Here is a 20,684-nt window from a genome sequence, read left to right as displayed (position 1 = left end):
GTTTCACCATGTTACTCAAGCTGGTCTTGAACTCCTTTTAGTGATAGAAATACCACATCATCTCTTCCGTGCCACTGGAGGTGTGACAGCCTCAGGATGGAGCCCAGAAGAGCCCACTATACGTGTCAGTGACTCAAGTAAATGGAACACCACCCATTATAAACACAGCACCCAAAAGGAGTACAGATGCACTTTTAATTTTTTTTTTTAAGAGACAAGGTCTCACTCTGTCACCCAAGCTGGAGTGTAGTGGCACAATCAGAGCTCACTGCAGCCTCTAACTCCTATTCTTAAGCAATCCTCCCACCCCAGCCTCCCAAGTAGCTGGGGCAACAGGTGTACACAGTTAGTTTTTTAAATTTTTATTCTGCAGAGATGAAGTCTCGCTATGTTGTCCAGGCTGGTCTCAAACTCATGTCCTTGAACAATCCTCCCACTCACGCCTCCCAAAGAAGCCTCCCAAAGTGCCGGGATTACACGTGTGAACCACTGTGCCCCACCCCAAATACACTTTACGACCATATCATCAATATAGAGAATAAGGGATTCAGACGCAATAAATATGAAAACTTTGTCCTTCAGCATTCAATTCCAATGAGCACAAACTAACTACTCTGACCAAAAATGGGTGACTAACTCTTCTAACTCTATTTTACCAGCTCCTACAAAATAAGAAATTATTGATAGTCACAAAAGTTTACAATCTGTTTAAAAATATCTAGTTTATGATCACTTATTTAAATGATTTTATAAATCCCAGTCACAAAAAAGAATTGATTCCTTTACTTTACAAGCCAAAAATGCCAAATTATTTTATCATTTAAAAAAAAAAAAAAGACTGAAGTGCAAAGTGGCTCACATCTGTACTCCGAGCACTTTGGGAGGCCAAGGTAGGCAGTCTGCTTGAGTCCATGAGTTCAAGACCAGCCTAAGCAACAAGCAAAATACAAAAATTAGCTGGGCAGGGTGGTGCACACCTGCAGTACCAGCTATTCGGGAGGCTAAGGTGGGGAAATTGCTTGAGCCTGGAAGGTAGAGGCTACAGTGAGCCAAGATCACACCACTGAACTACAGCCTGGGTAATAACGGTGAGACCTTGTCTCCAAAAAAAAGACTAAGAAATCAAATAGACACAAGATAAAGTAGAAGAACATTAGTTCATACTCTAGAACTTTCCAAAAACTCTCATTAACAAAAAGAAAGCAGTTTTAAAATGAACTACATTCCTTTTTTTTCAGACACGGTCTCACCCTATGTCACCCAGTTGTGTGACTGCCTTGAGACCTCCTGGGCTCAAGGAATCCTCTGCCTTATCCTCCCGAGTAACTGGGACTACAGGTGTACGCCAACATGCACAGCTAACTTTTTTAGTTTTTCTTGTGTAGAGATGGTTTTGCTATGTGCATCAGGCTGGTTTTGAACTCCTGGCCTCAAGCAATCCTCCCACCTCAGCCTCAAGAGGTGTTGGGATTACAGGTGTGAGCCACGGCGCCCAGCCTGCATGCCTCTCTTACTGGGAAAGACCAATGATATCTCATTCTACTTCTCTTTTACTTACTACTGTTCAGCAAGTACCTTTTAATTAGCTACCTTATAAATGCCATGCAAATTACCTTTGCCCCTAATGATGGCTAATGAAAGAAAACTATGTTATAGAGTGAATTTCCAGAAAGTGATGACTCCTGGAAGAATGACCAATCTTACGCTGTCATCATCCTCATGAGTGGCAGGTGCAGTCAGGCTCAGGTATCCCCCACAACCCAAATCGCTGAGGGCTCCTCCAACCTTTGGCTCACAGAGATACTTAAGCACTTGAACAACTTAAAATCTCACTGCCAAGTCTGGTACCAATGTGAGAAGTAATTCTATAGTCACTTTAAATAAATCATTCAGATAGCAGCTAAGAACAATGTGTTACCTAAACCAGTAACATGATACACATAAAAGCAGACTTAGAACAATTACCATCATCTCGATTAATCTTATGATTGAAATGTTTAATCATTCATTTCACTTGTAATCATTATCTTTTATCACTGACCAAACATGCAGTTTTAATGCCCTCCTTCTATTATTTATATTGGACATTTTAGGGTTACACTCTAAAGTTACATTATACATTTCATTGGAATTTTAAATAAGCCCTTAAATTTTAAAAACCTAATCACTATATTCACATCTGCCCTATTTGCATAAAGAAACACTAGAAGGATTCATACAAAATTAATACAAGCAGTTACTTATGTGGTGGGACACAAGGGTGACAACGGAGGAATGGGGTGAGCCTTCTCAATGGACACCTTTCTATACTGTTCAGTATTTTGAGCCATCTAAGTACAATACCTATTCAAAGCAAACTTATTGCTACAGAAGCTGCCTGAAAATTTTATCACCTACTACATGAATGAATTATCCTGTCAGAATTCTGTTTTCAGTTTACATAAAAAGAGACATAAGACCAATACAGTTGATGTTATTTTTAACCCCATATATGAGTATACTGGATAACATGTACTCTGAACTCACAGATTCTTGTTTTAAAAAATAAGACTTTGGTTTTTCTTTTTTTTTTTTTTTAAATCTTAAGGATTCAGGCTTTGGAATACAAGGTGCACCTCCCCTCCTGATAATTCATTTCTAAGACTTTCAACACATATTTTGGCCCTGTTGCCTAAACCAGTACTAAGTCCTAAATAGTATTTTCAATGTGCTAAACCAATTGAGTTAATCCACAGTCACAACTATGGCTTTCCTAGTACTTATCCACTCAAGAGAGAAGCAGGAATGGAGGAGCACACAAACCAGAGTGAAAAACAAAAGAGGCAAGGAAGAGACTGACTGGCTTCCCTCTTCCTCCGCATTCTGAACAGGTTAGAAAGACTTTCACCTTCTCCCATAGGTCTGTCTGCCTTCATCTAAACCAAGATAGCAACTTCCTGTTCCCTGGTCCCTAGCAGCATTTACATACCCTTTCCTGAACTATTTTCCACAGCACACCTAGCTTTTCAATGACATAATTTGTGTTACTATTTTAAATGTCTTAAAACCACAGTTACCCACAGGGAACTAACTCGTCTGCCTGTGCTCTCCAAAACTCCAGCCCACAGCCACCTTGATGTTTGATAGTCATGCCCCACACCCGAGGATGATCGAGGAAAAGTGTACATTTGGCCGGGCGTGGTGGCTCACGCCTGTAATCACAGTACTTTGGGAGGCCGAGGCAGGCAGATCACAAGGTCAGGAGACCGAGACCATCCTGGCTAAGATGGTGAAACCCCGTCCACCAAAAATACAAAAGATTAGCTGGGCGTGGTGGTGGGTGCCTGCAATCCCAGCTACTCAGGAGGCTGAGGCAGGAGAATCGCTTAAACCAGGGAGGCAGAGGATGCAGTAAGCCGAGATCGCACCACTGCACCCCAGCCTGGGCGACAGAGCAAGACTCGTCTCAAAAAAAAAAAAGAAAAGCAAAATTATTTTAAGATTTTTAAGAATAATGTGCAAAAATAACAGATCCCACATCAATCACAGATATTTGGAATTCCACACCACTCCATCTTTATATTAGTTAATAAAATCTGATCTTTTATTTTATTTATGTATTTTTCAGAGACAGTATCTCGCTCTGTCACCCAGGCTAGAGTGCAGTGGCGCAATCTCGCTCACTGCAACCTCTGCCTCCCAGGTTCAAAAGGGTCTCCTGCCTTAGCCTCCCACACAGCTGGGATTACAGGCACCATCCCCCCACCACGCCCAGCTAATTTTTGTATTTTAGTAGAGACAGGGTTTCACTATGTTGGCTGGGCTGGTCTTAAACTCCTGAACTCAGATGATATTCCCGCCTCAGCCTCCTAAAGTGCTGGGATTACAGGCATGAGCTACCACACGCAGCCCTAATCTAACCCATAAATCAGAATTAAATTCATAAAAGACATGACATTGAAATATAAATACCTTCACAAATGAAACTTGAGGGTGTTCTTTAGCTAACTCTGCCATAACTTCGTTCATCTGTGCACACTGTGGAGCCCATGGTGCCCAGAAATGGACCACAAGGAGGGATCTGTAAATCAATTAAATGCATTGATTTAAAATTATAACAATTTTGGAAATAAACAAATACTGATATAGATTAAATTACCAAAAAGAAAAAAAAAACTTTAAAAGAACTGCCTGAAGTTTTTCATATTGCTAGAATTTTGTTGTATACACCACTGGAATGTAAAAGCACTCTGCAAAGTCTTGAGACTTTCAGATAAATTTTCAAGTCAATGGCATTTTGAGTCAAGCCCATTTGAAGTAGATCTGAATATTCATCCACATCAATTAAAAGTCATGTAAATCACTGTTGTTGGGAGTGTAAATCAGTTCAACCATTGTGGAAGACAGTGTAGCAACTCCTCAAGGATCTAGAACCAGAAATACCATCTGACCCAGCAATCCCATTACTGGGTATATACCCTAAAGATTATAAATCATTCTACTATAAAGACACATGCACACATGTTTATTGCAGCACTATTTACAATATCAAAGACTTGGAACCAACCCAAATGCCCATCAATGATAGACTGGATAAAGAAAATGTGGCACATATATACTATGGAATACTATGCAGTCATAAAAAGAATGAGTTCATGTCCTTTGCAGGGACATGGATGAAGCTGGAAGCCACCATTCTCAGCAAACTAACACAGGAATAGAAAAACAAATGCTGCATGTTCTCACTCATAAGTGAGAGGTGAACAATGAGACCATATGGATACAGGGAGGGGAATATCACACACCGGGGCCTGTCAGGGGGTAGGGGCCAAGGGGAGGGAAAGCATTAGGACAAACACCTAATGTATACAGGGTTTAAAACCTAGATGATGGGTTGACAGGTGCAGCAAACCACCATGGAACATGTATACCTATGTAAGAAACCTGCATGTTCTGCACATGTATCCCAGAACTTAAAGTAAACAACAACAAAAAAAAAGCCAGGTAAATCAACTATATTTTCAGACCCCTGGGCAAAGTGGAAACTGAATTTCCGTATTAATGGCACAATGTTTGTGAAAAATGGTTGTAGACACATTGTTACTAGTAATATCATTATTTACTTTTTAAATGTGGTATAGTGATGAAGAGACATAACCGTGGCCATAGAAACAATAGTAAGTGTTGAAAATGAAGGCATGCCAGTGGAAAACGAGGAAAAGAATAGAACTGCTTTTCACAAAGACATTCTTTTATACTTTTTAATATTATGCTACAAAAGATTTTCCCAGGCCTGGCACAGTGGCTCACACCTGTAATCCCAGCACTTTGGGAGGCCGAGGCAGGCAGATCACTTGAGGTCAGCAGTTCAAGCCCAGCCTGGCTAACATGGTGAAACCCCATCTCTACTAAAAATACAAAAAATTAGCCAGGTGTGTTGATGCATGCCTGTAATCCCAGCTACTCAGAAGGCTGAGGCAGAAGAACTGTTTGAACCCGGGAGGCAAGAGGTTGCAGTGAGCTGAGATCACACCACTGCACTGCAGCCTGGGCAGCAGAGCAAGACTCTGTCTCAAAAAAAAAAAAAAACAAGAGATTTTTATAGGCCAGGCAAGGTGGCTCATGCCTGTAATCAGCATTTTGGGAGGCTAAGGTGGAAGGATCACTTGAGCCCCGGGGGTCGAGGTTGCAATGAGCTATGATCGTACCACTACACTCCACTGTGGGCAACAGAGTAAGACCCATTAAAAAAATAATAATAATAAATTTCTAAACATTTATAGTATGAACACACAGAATAGATTAATAACTCAGTATCTACTTTAGTTAGCTTTCATACAAAATTATCTTGGCAAAGATATCTATGGTCATATCCAACTGAAAAATCCTTCAGTTTTATGGAATTCTGTTCAAATATAATACCACCTCCCAAAAAAAAACTGAAGAATCACGAACAGAAATATGTTCCATGGCAAAAAGAAACAAGGACAACTAACCTATGGGTAAAGAAAGGGATAACAAACTGTAAAAACCGATCAAATAACACCAGTGAGAAGAGAATAAGCCTACAATAAAGTGTCAGGAAAGCAGAAGCAAAGAGCAGCATGAGGATTTCGAAGGTAGAAAGGACAGGATTTGGTGACAGATGAGGCGGTCTACAGCTGACTCCAAGTTCTGGCTTAGAGACTGACGGCTAGTGGCGAAACTATGCCTCAAATCATAGTGCAGAAGCTGCCAACCTGAGGAAAGGAAGTTTAATGGGCTGTTAGTATGATGTCTAGACCTCAGGGAAGAAGTCTGCACTTGATATACAGATTTGGGAATCAAGAAAGGACAGTGCCGGCACCAAACTGCAAAGGGATACAGAGGGACACAGAAGAGACCCGAGGTCCGCGCCTCAGGGGGCTTAGCAACATTCAGTTAGGACAGATGGAGGAGAAGGAATTCATGTAGTGAAGCAGAGAAGGGATCCTAGGCGGTACTGGAAGACTAAAGGGTCTCAAGAAGTCAACAGAAGAGTGTCAAGAGGGAGTGACAATCATCCAATGCAGTGGGAAAGGGCAACTAACAGAGTAACTTCAATAGAATAGCAGAAGCACAGGTCAGACTGCAGTCCACTGAGGACTGAAGTGAAGATGAGGAAGGAGAGATATACTCTAAGAGATCTGTACAGGCAGAGGGAAAGACAAAATCAAGGAATGGGCTTTTTTAATACAAGAAAATCTTCATATGTTTACTTTACCAGGGGATAGCGCAAATGGAGAGGGAAAGGCTGTAGACACAAGATAGCTGAGGATGCAAGGACTCAGAAGAGGCAGGAGAGGGGAAATCCAGAGCAGAGAAGAGCTTACCTTGCAGAAGAAGGAGGCAGTCTCCTCTGAGTCAGGAGCCAAGGCATTAAGAATGGGTAAGGCTACAAATAAATGGTAAGTGTTGGGATAGGTAGGAGTGGAAGGAGGGCTCGGGGAGATACTACCTGAAGTCCTGTTTTCTCTCAGGTGGGAAGCAAGGTCATTTGTCGAAACGTAGGAAAATAGAGAGCAGAGACCACTGGTAGGACTGAGGAAGGGAGAGTGTCCACAGGCACACAAAAGGAAAGCAGGATGCTCCAAATAAAGACCCACCTAAGGCAGGGAAGGACACATTCTAGGAGCCCCCAATCACTGGCTGTTAATTTGCATCCAGCACAACTCAGCAACTTCAGTGGTTGAGTAGGTGGCGCCTCAGGTCCAAGGCAAAGACTGCTGTTTCAATCAAGCACTGTTTCATTTTCCTCCTGTGCATTCAGCTAGATTACATTTTTCAGTCTTTTCCTTGCAGTTGTCTGGGGCCCTGGAACTGAATTCTGGCCCCTAAAACTAGAACACAGGCCTGACCCCTCAAAACCCTCCCTCAGAAGCCTCTGCCCACCATAGCCTCCAGCAATGAAGAGGATCCAGGGAGGCTCCATTGCCTAAGGATGGTGAGAACAAAAAAGAGGTTCAGAGGCCTCAAGCAAGAATGCTCATGGCAGCCCTATACATAGTAACTCAAAACTGGAAATTAGCCAGATGTCTGCCAATGGGGGAAAGTGACAGACATTCATACAACGGAATGTAACTTAGCAGTAAAAAGGAACCAACTACAAACACAGGCAATGACATGGATGAAGCTCAAAAATATGTGAGCAAAAGATGCCACAGACAAAGAACTGTATGATTCCACTCACACAAAGTCCAAGAGCAGGGAAAACTCATCTACGGTGACAGTAAGAAATCAGTCGTTTGGGTAAAGGGGATAGAAAACTTCCTGGGTTCTACATTCTTCCTGTGAATGGTGGTTATTGGTATGTATACAGTTGTGAAAATTCATCACATCTGATGATTAAGATCTGTGCATTTTGTTACTGTATGTAATACTTCAACTTCTTTATAAAGCTGGGATACCATTTTTCACCAAATTGACCAAAAAAAAAAATTTTTTTTTTTTTTTTTTTGAGACAAGGTCTTACTTTACTGCCTGGAGTGCAAGGCAAGTGTAACCTCGACTTCCTGGGCTCGGGTGATCCTCCCACCTCCGCCTCCCAGACTACAGCCATATTTTGTTCTTTGTAAAGTTGGGGTTTCACCAATGCCCAGGTTGGCCTCAAACTCCTGAGCTCAAGCAATCAATCCAGCTGCATTCACCTCTCAAAGCACTGGGATTACAGGCATGAGCCACCATGCCCAGCCAACAAAAGGACGGTTTAAATCATAATATTCAATGATAAAAAGGACGACGAGAAGTACTTTCATGTCCTAATGGTAAAAATTAAATTGGGACCTTTCAGAAATTTCTCACACATGAGTATCAATCCTAAGGAGTAATTAAGAGAAAAAGATTTTCTGTATGTGGATATTTTCCCACTATTTTATGTAGCAAATCAGAAAAATCTGATGCTCAATAATAGTTTTTAAATGGTCATAAGAAAATATTATAAAGCCATTACAAATCAAATTTTCAAAGAACTTTCAATGCCACAGTAATACTAATATAACTACATTTTTCAAAAATTAAAGTAGGTTACCAAACTTTATAACAGTATGAGCCCAAATAAGTAAAAAAGAAAAAAAGAGAGTATGCTATAGAAACAGAATTCATTTCAGTTTCATTATTACTAACATGGCTTTGAAGAGTAATTTAACTTCCACATCTGTAAAATAGCAATAACCAACACTCTGGGATGTTGAGAAGATGAACCAAAAATATAAAACATTTGAAAACATTAAAACATGACATTGTTAGTTGAAATTATCCACAATATTCTCCTATTTAATGCTTAACTTCCATTTCTCAATTAAGCACATAATGTCCAATATTATAAGGACATACTATATCTGAAACAAATATAAACGTTATCCCCTTTTGGATTATATGTTACAGTATTCTTTCCATCTTAATGGATAGCCCCATATGCCTGGTGCACTGTTGGAGAAAAACATCAGACAAAAACTACATTCAAATCCTGACTAATGTAATTTTAGACAATGTAATAAACGTCAGCTCTTCATCAGCAAATAACTGTTTTTCAATTATTATAGTATTCTGCTACTACATTCATCTGCAGATAATACCAGCTACTGCTTATTAAACATATCATATACTAAATCTGCTTACTCTGCAAATGGATATTAATAACCCCATTGTACAGACCAGCTGAGATTTCAGCAACTTATGTAAATATCTGATTCAATTACTTAAAAGAAAAAAATTTCAATTCATGTCAAATTTTAAAATTGGAGAAGCAATGATTTGGAAAGTAGATTTAAAATTATTACATCAACACAAGTACTAAAATTCGGGCACTTTTTGTTTGTTTTCTGAGACAGGGTCTCACTCTGTCACCCAGGCTGGAGTATAGTGGCAGGATCACAGCTCACCGCAGCCTGGAACTCCTGGGCTCAAACAATCCTCCCACCTCAGCCTCCTGAGTAGCTGGGGACTACAGGTATGCATCCCCATGCCTGGCTACTTTTTTTATTTTTTGTAGAGATGGGTTCTCACTATGTTGTCCAAGCTAGTCTCAAACTCCTGGCCTCAAGTCATCCTTCCAAAGTGCTGGGATTGCTGGTGTGAGCCACAATATTCTTAAATGTCTCCATCTTCACCAAAAAAGCTGCAGAAATTTGCTCCTTCCCCAGATGCCACACATCGTTTCTCGTGTGTCCATTTAAAATAGTCACTAAGGAAAGCGTACATTGTTTCCTGGGTCATTTCAAGTACAGACCAGTGGCAAGGATACATCCAAATGGTATTCACATTTAAACTTTTATCCATTTTGGCCGGGCACGGTGGCTCATGCCTGCAATCCCAGCACGCTGGGAGGCCAAAGCAGGCAGATCACGCGAGGTCAGGAGTTCAAGACCAGCCTGGCCAACATGGTGAAACTCATCTCTACTAAAAATGCAAAAAAGTAGCCAGGCGTGGTGGTGGGTACCTGTAATCCCAGCTACTTGGAAGGCTGAGGCATGAGAATCGTTTGAACCCATGAGGCGGAGGTTGCAGTGAGCCAAGATTGTGCCACTGCACTCCACTCCAGCCTGGGCAACAGAGAGAGACTGTCTCAAAAAAAAAAAAAAAAAAAAAAAAAAAAAAAAAAAACTTTTATCCATTTTGATAGTTTAAGGACTTTTTAAAACATGAAGCATTTAAAACAAACATATAAAACACATAGACAAAACAGTCTTTTCAGGTGATGGTAAATTCAAAACGTTTACTTAGGGCAGGTCCACACAAGACCACCTGCTCATTTCAAGAGTCACTTCTGGTGACTCCCGTGATTGTGCTGATCTGTACTGGATGAGTCAGAGCCCAGCTTCCATCAGTGAGTAAATGTCACATGTCCCCCCCGTCAACCCCTGCTTTTTTTCCTTAACAGTTTCCCAGGTAAACCTGAAATGCCTAAAGAGCTGTGTTATTTCATCACCCCCATAAAGCATTTCTAACCATTAGTCAGTAACTCTCACCCCTCCCCCTTTCCAAAGGCAACACGCCATCTCACCTGCACTCTCCATTGCAAAATCAGAGTACTACTTGCCTCCAGTTCAAATTCAGTCAGCAAAATTTCACTCCATTTAGATCAACAGTGCTGGTCACGGGGGCTCAAGCCTGTAATCCCAATACTTTACAAGGCCGAGGCAGGTGAATCACTTGAGCTCAGGAGTTCCAGAGACCAGCCTGGGCAACATAAAGAAACCCTGTCTCTACGAAAAATACACAAATTAGCCCAGCGTGGTGGACCGCACGTGTAGTCCCAGCTACTCAGGAGGCTGTGGTGGGAGGATCGCCTGAACCCAGGAGGTAGAGGCTGCAGTGAGCCGAGATCACGCCACTGCACTCAGCCTGGGCAACAGAGCAACAGCCTGTTTTGAAAACAAAACAAAACAAAATCTGGATCAATAAGCATTTTTGGCCAGATGTGGTAGCTCACACCTGTAATCCCAACCCTTTAGTAGGCTGAGGAGGATAGATCGCTTGAGTCCAGAAGGTCGAGACAAGGCTGGGCAACGCGGAGAGACCTCGTCTCTACAAAAAAATATAAAAATTAGCCGGGCGTGGTGGTGAGCACCTGTGGTCCCAGCTACTCGAGAGGCTAAGATGCGAGGATGAGGTGGGTGGATCACTTGAGCCTGGGAGGCGGAGGCTGCAAGGAGCCGTGATCACTCCCCTACACTGCAGCCTAGGTGACTGAGCCAGACCCTGTCTCAAAAACAAAACAAAACAAAGTATATTTTGCCTGTGAATTCCATGAACCACTCTGCTTCCTACCTAAGGGCCAACATCTACTGAGTGTTTCCTGCATACTAGGCATTGTATTAATTGTATTTCACATACGTCATCTCATTTAACCCTCACAACAACCCTGAGGTACTAATAGGTGCTGATCTATTTCATCGTTGGGAAACTGAGGCTTGGGTATGAAATGTGCCCAGGGGTTACACGGCTAGTGAGTGGCTGCGGTGGGACTGGATCCCAGGCAATCCGACAAAAGAGCTCCCGTAGCAACCGCTATTAATACAACTAAGAGAACAACTCAGTCCTTGGAGTAGTCTACAATGTGAGGTGGTATTACCACGGGGAGTCCACGCGCAGACCTTTCCCCGCAAACACGCACGCCAGTAAGCATTTACTCGTAAGCATGCTTGCAGTTCAGAGCTTCTAGTCCACCCAGAAAACGTCTTCTATGCATTCCTATGGATCTCCTTTTGTCTTCCCGGGATGGAAGACTTGACACCGGCGCCAAATCTGAACAGACTCTCTCTCACTACACCAGTTCATGGAACAGGAAACCTCTGTCTCCGGCAACAGGTTCGGTCTGAAGACTGAGGCTACCTGCTGACCAACAAACTTTAAAGGCTGACTTCAAAAGGCAGCCAGGCCTAGCTAATGCAGCGGGGCCTTCCCCAGCCGCTCTTCCTGCGACAGGGGCGTTCCTGAAGGGAGGCTGAAGAGGAATGGGCCGACGACGGGTCTGCAGCTCCCTCCCGGCGGGCACAGGAAAGGTGGAGCCCGCAGCCATGGGTCCCCGCTCCGTGGCGCGGTGGGCCGGGGTCTCGGCACCGCCCCGTCCCCCGCCCCGCCGCTGCGGCAAGGCTGAGTCACCGCCTCCGTCCCGCTGCGGGGCCGCCCAGGCCAGAGGACGGAAGGTCGCGTCCCCCGGGCTTGGACAGCCGTCGGGGTCGGAGCGAGGGCCGGGGCCGGGGCTGCGAGAAAAGCCTCGAGCCCTGCTCGCTGTTCCGGGGCGGGGAGCCCGCGGTTCGGGCCAGTCAGCGCCGGAGGCTCGGGGGAATCCACGGGTGGCGCCGGGCCCGGTCCCCCGAGGCCGAAGCGAGCCGGGCGCCAAGGAGCCGGGCTGGGCCACCCGCCGCCCCACACCGGCCCGGTCTCGCGGCCACTCCCGGCCCGGTCTCGCGGCCTCTCCCGCCGGCTCCTCACTCCTGCCACTCGCCGCCTCGCTTACTTGGCTTTGAGGCGCAGCAGCTCCTCAAACTGCCCGGCTGAGCCGACCTCCTCCAGCGCCGCTACAGCTGCCTCAGCCGCCCCCGCCGCCATGCTGCCGCCGCCAGACAGAAGCAATCGCGTGCCGGCGGCCGGATGTAGGCGGGGCCGCGGAGAGCTTAGCGGCTGCGCGAGGGAAAGCCCCGCCCCTGCCTGCGCTGACGCTACAGAGCCTGAGAAATCCCAGAGAGGGCCTCGGCCGCGGGCGCTGAATCCCGCTGGGTGGCTCTGGATCCCGCTGAGGGGCTCTGACCCTGCCAGGTCTGGGCACTCCGCTGCGGGCCTCCTGGCTTCCGAAGTTCATGGCTGTCATGGTTCCTGGCTGTCAGGGCTGTCGGGGCTCCCTGGCTGTAGTGGCTCCTGGCTGTAGGCGCTCCTGGCCCTATAAGGGCTTCTGGCTATAGTGGCTTCTGGCCGTCCAGGCCCCTGGCTGTAGGGGTTCCTGGCTGTAATGGCTCCTGGCTGTCGGGACACCTGGATGTCGGGGTTCCTGGCTGTAGAGGCTCCTGGGTGTTAGTTCCTGGCTTCCTGGCTATAGTAGGGGCTCCTGGGTGTTGGGGTTCCTTGCCGTCAGGGCTCCTGGTGGTAGAGGCTTCTGGTGTTGGGTTCCTGGCTGTCGGGGTGACTGGGTGTCGGGGCTCCTGGTGTTAGGGTTTCTGGCTATAGTAGGGGCTCCTGGGTGTCAGGGTTCCTTGCTGTCAGGACTCCTGGTGGTAGAGGCTTCTGGCTGTTGGGGTTCCTGGGTGTCGGGGCTCCTGGGTGTCAGGGTTCCTGGCTGTCAGGGCACTTGACTCCTTAGGCTTTTGGGGCTCCAGACCTTCCTTGCACTTCCTGTGTCTCCTGGGTCTGCAATAGTGAGAAGGGGCCGGTGGAGGAGTGGGGGTGAGACGTGAGTGAAAGTGAAATCAGATGTGTACATTTAGGAAGCTGAAATTATCAAAAATGAAATTGCATAAAGGTGAGGAAGAACTGGGAGGTTTGGGAACAGAAGTGGTAGATCTTGAACTTCAACACAGACCCGGTGCTTCCAACTCAGTCCTGAATTCAGACCTGAACCTGGAGTCCACAGCATGTCCCTCCTCCCCTGGCCTCTGCGCCTGCCACCACTCATTGCAGCCCCACCAAGCCATCACCCATTGTAACCTCAGAACAATGGATTCTGCTGGGTGGGTCCACTGGGTTGGGGGCATGGGTCCAAGATCCCTGCATTCCTCCTCCCTGGCCTCCTCAAGTGGTCCTTGGCTTGTCTTTCTCCCTTGGGAATCCCCCTGATGTGGGCTTTCCGTGTGGCGTACTCTGTATCCCCATGCTTCCCACACACTTTCTGGCCTGAGTAATCTCCACTCCCCCAGTCACATCAACCTCCAAGGAAACCTCAACAGCCAGCCCAGAACCCTCCCCTGCACCCCAGAGCCCAGCATCCATTAACTTTGAGGAGGGGCCATCTTTTATTGGATATCCCCAAACCACACTGGGCCTTCCCTCCAAAGTGCCTCTCCTCTTGGTTCCCATCTCAGGGAACACCATCGCTCCTACCCAGACACTGGGACTCCCTCTGACTGGTCCCCCGCTGTCCCTGGGCTTTGAGGCCAAGCCCCCACAGAGCCTTCCCTACTAGCCAGGTGTTCCCAGGCCCCCTGTGCTTGCTTCTACCATGGCCTGTCTCATGTTCTAGAACTGTGTTTGTCCCCTCCATTGGCCTGTGTTCTCAAAGGGCAAGAGCTGGTCTGTGTCTCAGTGCCTGGATCAGAGTCAGACACATAGGAGGCGCTCAGTCTGTGCTAACAGCTGCCAGAGGACTGGGCTCACTGGATTGCAAAGACTTCGTATGAGAAAAGTAGCATATCATTCATACTTTTTATATTGATTACATGTTGAAATGAGGATATTTGGATATATTGGGTTTTCTGAAATATATTATTTAAATTGGCCTCTTTTACCTTTGGCTCCTGAGAAATGTCTAATTTCATAGGCAACTTTCATTCGTGGCCCCTGAGTTTTCTTGGGCAGCACTACTGTGGTGATTAAAAGAGGCCTTTTGGAGCCTGTCACATGTATACCTCACCTGGAGAAATACATGGTATTGAACACAGTAAATTATGTTATTTAAAATGCAACGGGAGAATGATGAGGAACCATTTTGTATCTTGCCTGTGATGGTAGGAACACAAACTAAACATGATAAAATTGTTAGAACTTGGCTGGGAGCTCTGACTCAACCTGTAATCCCAACACTTTGGAAACCCCAGGCAGGAAGATCACTTCAGCCGAGGAGTTGGAGACCAGCAGGGCAACACAGGACAACTCAGTCTCTACCAAAAAAAAAAAAAAAAAAAAAATGAGCCAGGCATGGTGGCTCACACTTGTGGTCCCAGCTAGGTGAGAAGCTGAGGTGAGAAGATCACTTGAGCCTGGGAGTTGGAGGTTGCAGTGAGCCATGATCCTGCCACTGCTACTGCCCACTAACCTGGGCGACAGAGCGAGACCCTGTCTCAAAAACAAAAACAAACTAAACACGCACACACGCACGCGCGCACGAGTACAAGTAAAACTGGGAAAATCTGAAAAAGATCAGTGGATTGTTTAAAATATCAACATCCTGGTTGTAATATTACAGTTTTGCAAGGTGTTGTCATTGTAAGAAAGTGTACACAGGATCTGTATTATTTCTTACAACTGCATGTGAATCTACAGTTCTTTTAAAATAAAATGTTTAGTTAAAAACAATGTAAATAAGATTTTAAAGTTTACTATGAAAAGAATGCAATAGGAGGGAAAAAGACACCATGTCAAAAAAAAGAAAAAGATACCATGTCATAAAACAAGATACACATTCTGGTCATCATTTTTTTTCTTTCCTTTTCTTTTTTTGAGATGGAGTTTTGCTCCTATTGCCCAGGCTGGAGTGCAATGGCGTGATCTCAGCTCACCGCAACCTCTGCCTCCCAGGTTCAAGCAATTCTCCTCCCTCAGCCTCCCGAGTAGCTGGGATTACAGGGATGTGCCACCACGCCCGGCTAATTTTGTATTTTTAGTAAAGATGAGGTTTCTCCATGTTGGTCAGGCTGGTCTCGAACTCCTGATCTCAGGTGATCTGCCCACCTCGGCTTCCCAAAGTGCTGGGATTACAGGCGTGAGCCACCACGCCCAGCTTGTGATTATCATTTTTAAGTAGAATTGAATGTAAATAAAACATATAACTATATCAGTGAGTGGCGCATAGAAAAGGGTCTCCAGAAGGATGTTCCCCAAATTATTTTCAGAGCTTGCCTCCAGAGAACGGAAACAGAGGAGAGCTAAAGGGAGGCCCTTCACTTTGGCTTACACAATTCTTTGTGTCATTTGCATGTTTTCCAATAGCATGGACTGCTTTTGAAATTTAAAAAATAATGAAATTGTATTGCATAGGGGAAATGTCCTATAGTGAATCCTTTTCAAAAAAAAGCAGTAATCACCCCTCAAATGTGGCTGTTTTATAAATGCTGATTTTTCTTTTTTATTATTATTATTATTTATTGATTTATTGATTTATTTTTGAGATGGAGTCTCACTCTGTTGCCCAGGCTGGAGTGCAGTGGCGCGATCTTGGCTCACTGCAAGCTCCGCCTCCCAGGTTCACACCATTCTCCTGCCTAAGCCTCCCGAGTAGCTGGGACTACAGGTACGTGCCACCACGCCCAGCTAATTTTGTGTATTTTTAGTAGAGACAGTTTCACCGTGTTAGCCAGGAGGGTCTCGATCTCCTGGCCTTGTGATTCGCCCACCTCAGCCTCCCAAAGTGCTGGGATTACAGGCATGAGCCACCGCGCCTGGCCCGCTGATTTTTCTTTTAAGTGGAATTTGCTGAAAGTAGCACAAACCAGTTGCAGAGCAGACTCTTTAAAAAGAAAAATGCTATGAAAACTCCTGGATAACACTTCCATTTTTGCCCTATTTGTAGTTTATTATTGTAGGGGCCACAGGAAAGCTTCCCCTTAGCCCTCTGATGGTTTGCTGAAAACCACTGACAAAAGGCAGATTAATAGGAGAAAAGATACACAAATTTATTTGATCACAGTTTCACGTGACTCGTGAGGACTCAGAGATACAGGGAAAACTGTCCATTTTTATGCTTAGGTTCAACAAAGTATGGACAGTTGTGTAGAAATACGATTGGACAAAATGGGTGTGCTCTTACGCTAGCAGAACTCACTGAGAGCTTTGCAGATGCTGACGCCCCCCTAGGAACCCCCTGCTACCAGCCATGGTGAATCCCACCATGTTCTTCAACATGGCCATCAATGGTAAGCCCTGGGGCCATCAAACAGCCCTTCAGGCTGTTTGCAGACAAGATTCCAAAGACAGCAGAACAGTCTCCTGCTCTGAGCACTGGAGGGAAAGGATTTTGTCACAAGGGTTCCTGCTTTCACAGAATTATTTCAGGGTTTATGTGTTAGGGTGCTGGCTTCATACGCCATAATGGCACTGGTGGCAAGTCCATCTACAGGGAGAAATTTGATGATGAAAACTGTAGCCTGAAGCATACAGGACCCGGCATGTTGTCCAAGGCAAATGCTGGACCCAACACATACGGTTCCCAGTTTTGCATCTGCACTGCCGAGACTCAGTGGTTGCATGGCGAGCCTGTGGTCTTTGGCAAGGTGAAAGAAGGCATGAGGGTCCCGAAATGGCAAGACCAGCAAGAAGGTCACCATTGCTGACTGTGGACAACTCTAATAAATGTGACTTTGTGTTTCATCTTTTAAAAAGAACTGACTGCGAAAACCCGGCAGGGCCTGTCTGGTGTTCAGGTTCTTCCTGGCCTCTGTGCAGCCTCCTTCCTTCTGGGTAAAGGAGCAAGACCCTCTCTGGAATGGGGGTCTTATGACCTCCACTCAAGCAAGATAGGTCAGAACATTTCTTTTTGGCCAGTTTTGTGTTTGTTTGTTTGTTTTTGAGATGGGGTCTCGCTCTGCCACCCAGGCTGGGGTGCAGTGGCATGATCTCGGCTCACTGCAACCTTCACCTCCCAGGTTCAAGTAATTCTCCTGCCTCAGCTTCCCAAGTAGCTGTGATTACAGGCATGCGCCACCACACCGGGCTAATTTTTTGTATTTTCAGTAGAGATGGAGTTTTACCACCTTGGCCAGGCTGCTCTGGAGCTCCTGACCTCAAGTGATCCACCTGCCTTGGCCTCCCAAAGTGGATGAGCCACCATGCCTGGTCTGTGGCCAGTTTTTACAGAGAAAAGTTGGGGTGTTGGGTTCTGTGTTTTTACACAGGAAAGGTGGGGTCAGCTTATTTAGCTGATCTTACTATAGGATACAGTGTATTAGGTAGCATAGAGAATTTTGGATTTTCAGGTGTTGGGGGGCAGGGAGTTAGAGTAATTATTTGGGGAAAAGGGGTTCTGGTTTCTATGTCATGCCTAAGGGAAGAGGGATTCTAGTTTCTCTGGCTAGCCTCAGAGCAGAATGAAGGGCAGGGACAAGAGGGCAGGAGAAGGTCAGAGAAAAACTTTTGCTTCTGAGGCTACAGCTGAGGCCTCATTCTGGGGTTCTGTTTCCTGGGCCCGTGTTGTCACTGTTGATATCAAGAGGCCCAGAGGCAGCAGATGACCTCCTCCTAGCTCTGGGAGCTCTGATGTTCTGACGTGGACAAGACTACTAGGCTCTGCCCTGAGCTGAGCCAGGTTTTGGGGAGCTGTGGGATACACCGGTGCCCACTGGTAGATGGCACTTTTCAGCTATTCAAAACCCCCCAAAAGTAAACATCCGTATTGATCATTCAGCACCCCCTTAAGCTGATGATGTGGGAACCACACTGCCCACGCCGCACTGTATAGCCAAGGAAACTGCCCAACCCACGGCAAGGGAGGGGCGGTGCCAGGACTTACTGCCCCAAGCAGTGCCCTGGAAAGTCCATCCTCTCTCTGTATGACCACGTTAGGGCCCACAGGGAAAAACTGGCCATGACCCTATTAAATTGACTTGGGCTGGCACAGAACACGCTGGACATGGCCTTTCCTTAAGCCCCGTTAAAGCTGAAAAGCAAGAACTGTGGCTGATTGTGGCTATGTGCCCACGGGTTCCTCCTGCCCACTAATATTCTGCTGACCCTGTATATAAGTATGTAAGTATCATTTAGACATGCTCTTTTTTTTTTTTTTCGAGAGGGAGTCTCACTCTGTCACCCAGGCTGGAGTGCAGTGGTGTGATCTCGGCTCACTGCAACCTCCACCTCCTGGGTTCAAGCAATTCTTCTGCCTCAGCCTCCCAAGCAGCTGGGACTACAGGTGTGCGCCACCACACCCGCATTTAGCCATTTAGCCATGTTCTATTCCTTCTTGATGGTGGTGGTGGGGTTCCCATAGCCTGAAGAATAAGGGCCTGGGGCTGAAGCTTGGGCCTGGGAAACCTGAAACTCCAGAGGAAGATGCTTTCTTGGACTTCCCTGGCAGCAAAAAAATACTTCACCTCTTGCCTGTGAATTGACTGTATTTTAAAGGGTGTGTGTGTGAGAGAGAGAGAAAGAGAGAGAGCGAGCGAGAGAGAGAAATTGAGGTGTAATTATTTTGCTGGGTAATGACAACAAACATTTACTGCTCCTAAACAGGCAAGGAAATGATTTAGCCACAAACTTTTCATGATGCCTCATTCCCTCCTGTGGTCCTGTGGTCCTCAGCCTGCCCAGTGGGAGAAGGGGGGTGGGGGGGCCACAAATAACCCATGTGGAGAGGAATGCGGGGTCAGCCTCAGGAAAACTGGGAGGGGAGGTCCCACCTGATGAGGGTCTTTGTAAACCCTACCAAGGGAAGCCCAGAAACACCAAGAAGTACAGGGAGAGAGAGGCGAAGGTGTTTTAAAGAGTAAAGCCTGATATTAAAAAGTGTTGTTATTCGAGTAAAATGGCCAACGTTTCCTTTCTTTTAAGAGCGACTCTTAAATTCCAATTACTCCGCCCCCAAAGACCAGTTGAGAATAACCCCAACTGGAGGGAATTAATTTCCTTAGGAATTTCACTCTTACAAGATTAATGGAGCCCCCCTGCAGAGAAACAGTAAAACTGTAAGTACAGTAGATTTGCACCTGAAGGATACATATTTTAATTTCTGTTCTCAAGCTGCGATAACATCTTCTCCAGCTACTATAAAAAAGCATAAATGAGCACCCGCACGTCTGCTGAGAACTTGCAACCCCAGGCTCCGGGGTAGCAGCCCCGCGCCGACCCCCCACGCTGCTCGCCTGGGCGCGGGATGGGAAGGCCCGGGACAGCCTCCCCGCGAGCCGGGTCGACCCAACCCAGAGCAGAACGCCTGGACCAGATTATCCGAAGTTGACCCCTACCCCACCCCCAGCCCTGCCACCCACCCTGGCACCGCCCTCCCGCGGGGACAATTGGCCTGGACCCAGAATGGGGAGCCTGAACAGTGGCCGGTCTCCCACCTGCTCCTCCGGAGCCTGCAGCGGGGTTCAGCCTCTGTCCAGCAGACTTCCTGGCCCCAAGGATGGGCCTTGGGAAGGGTCTCCCCTGACTCCACGTTGAGAGCAGCCCATCCCTTCTCCTTAGCCCAAGCCACTCTGGCAATGGGGACCCCCCTCCCTCACCCTAACCAAGGACTGGTCTGGGATGGGGAGTTGGGGATGGGCTGTGAGGACTCTTCCTCAGCCCTTAGGAGTCCAGAACTTATCTGGAACACATCAGCCAATTTTCTGTTCCCTTTCTTGCCAGGAACTGCTTTTATTGGAAGAAGTCTGTGTATATGCGTGCTATAAAGGTTGTTTATGCTGTCATAGCTAGATTTTTATTGGTTGTATTTTTGCTGCACTTGCTTGAAAAAATAATTATTTTCAAAGAAAAGAAGAATTACATATCCAGTAAACTAAATAAGACTCACTGTTTATTAGAGACCTCTGACAGCTCCTCAAACATGAAAAAAGATTTCCAAGCAGTGGATGGACAATTTATGTGTAAGTTTATTTGTAAAACAGATTTCAAGACATACTTCATCTTGGCTTTGCCAATAAAAATACATTCCATTTCTTTTCAGAAGTATGTCTTATCTGATGGCTTCACAGTAATCTGGTTTCCCCTAAGAAGCTGAGACTGTCCGGGCAAGTGTGTACCCAGTAGCCCAGTGTAGCCTGGGGTTGAGTTGTGGGACTGCTATGCAGGGGGGAAAAGTGATTATGTCCCACGGGAAGTTCTCT

General features: G+C 46.0%; 1 protein-coding gene across 1 annotated transcript in view; it reads right to left on the bottom strand.

Moving 5' to 3' along the window:
- GLRX3 (glutaredoxin 3) overlaps positions 1-20,684 on the bottom strand; it is a 240,940-nt gene that overhangs the window by 30,053 nt on the left and 190,203 nt on the right. Inside the window, exons 2-3 of the mRNA XM_050804465.1 lie at positions 12,458-12,571; positions 3,952-4,060 (exon numbers count right to left, since the gene is read on the bottom strand). Of these exons, the coding sequence (XP_050660422.1) occupies positions 3,952-4,060; positions 12,458-12,549 (201 nt within the window). The 5' untranslated portion in view covers positions 12,550-12,571. The remainder of the gene's footprint in view (positions 1-3,951; positions 4,061-12,457; positions 12,572-20,684) is intronic.

Source organism: Macaca thibetana, chromosome 9 (assembly GCF_024542745.1).
Source record: "Macaca thibetana thibetana isolate TM-01 chromosome 9, ASM2454274v1, whole genome shotgun sequence".
Classification (NCBI taxonomy): domain Eukaryota; kingdom Metazoa; phylum Chordata; class Mammalia; order Primates; family Cercopithecidae; genus Macaca; species Macaca thibetana.
The sequence above is the reverse complement of the archived record's forward strand: the minus strand, read 5'-3'. Positions and strand labels throughout refer to the sequence as shown.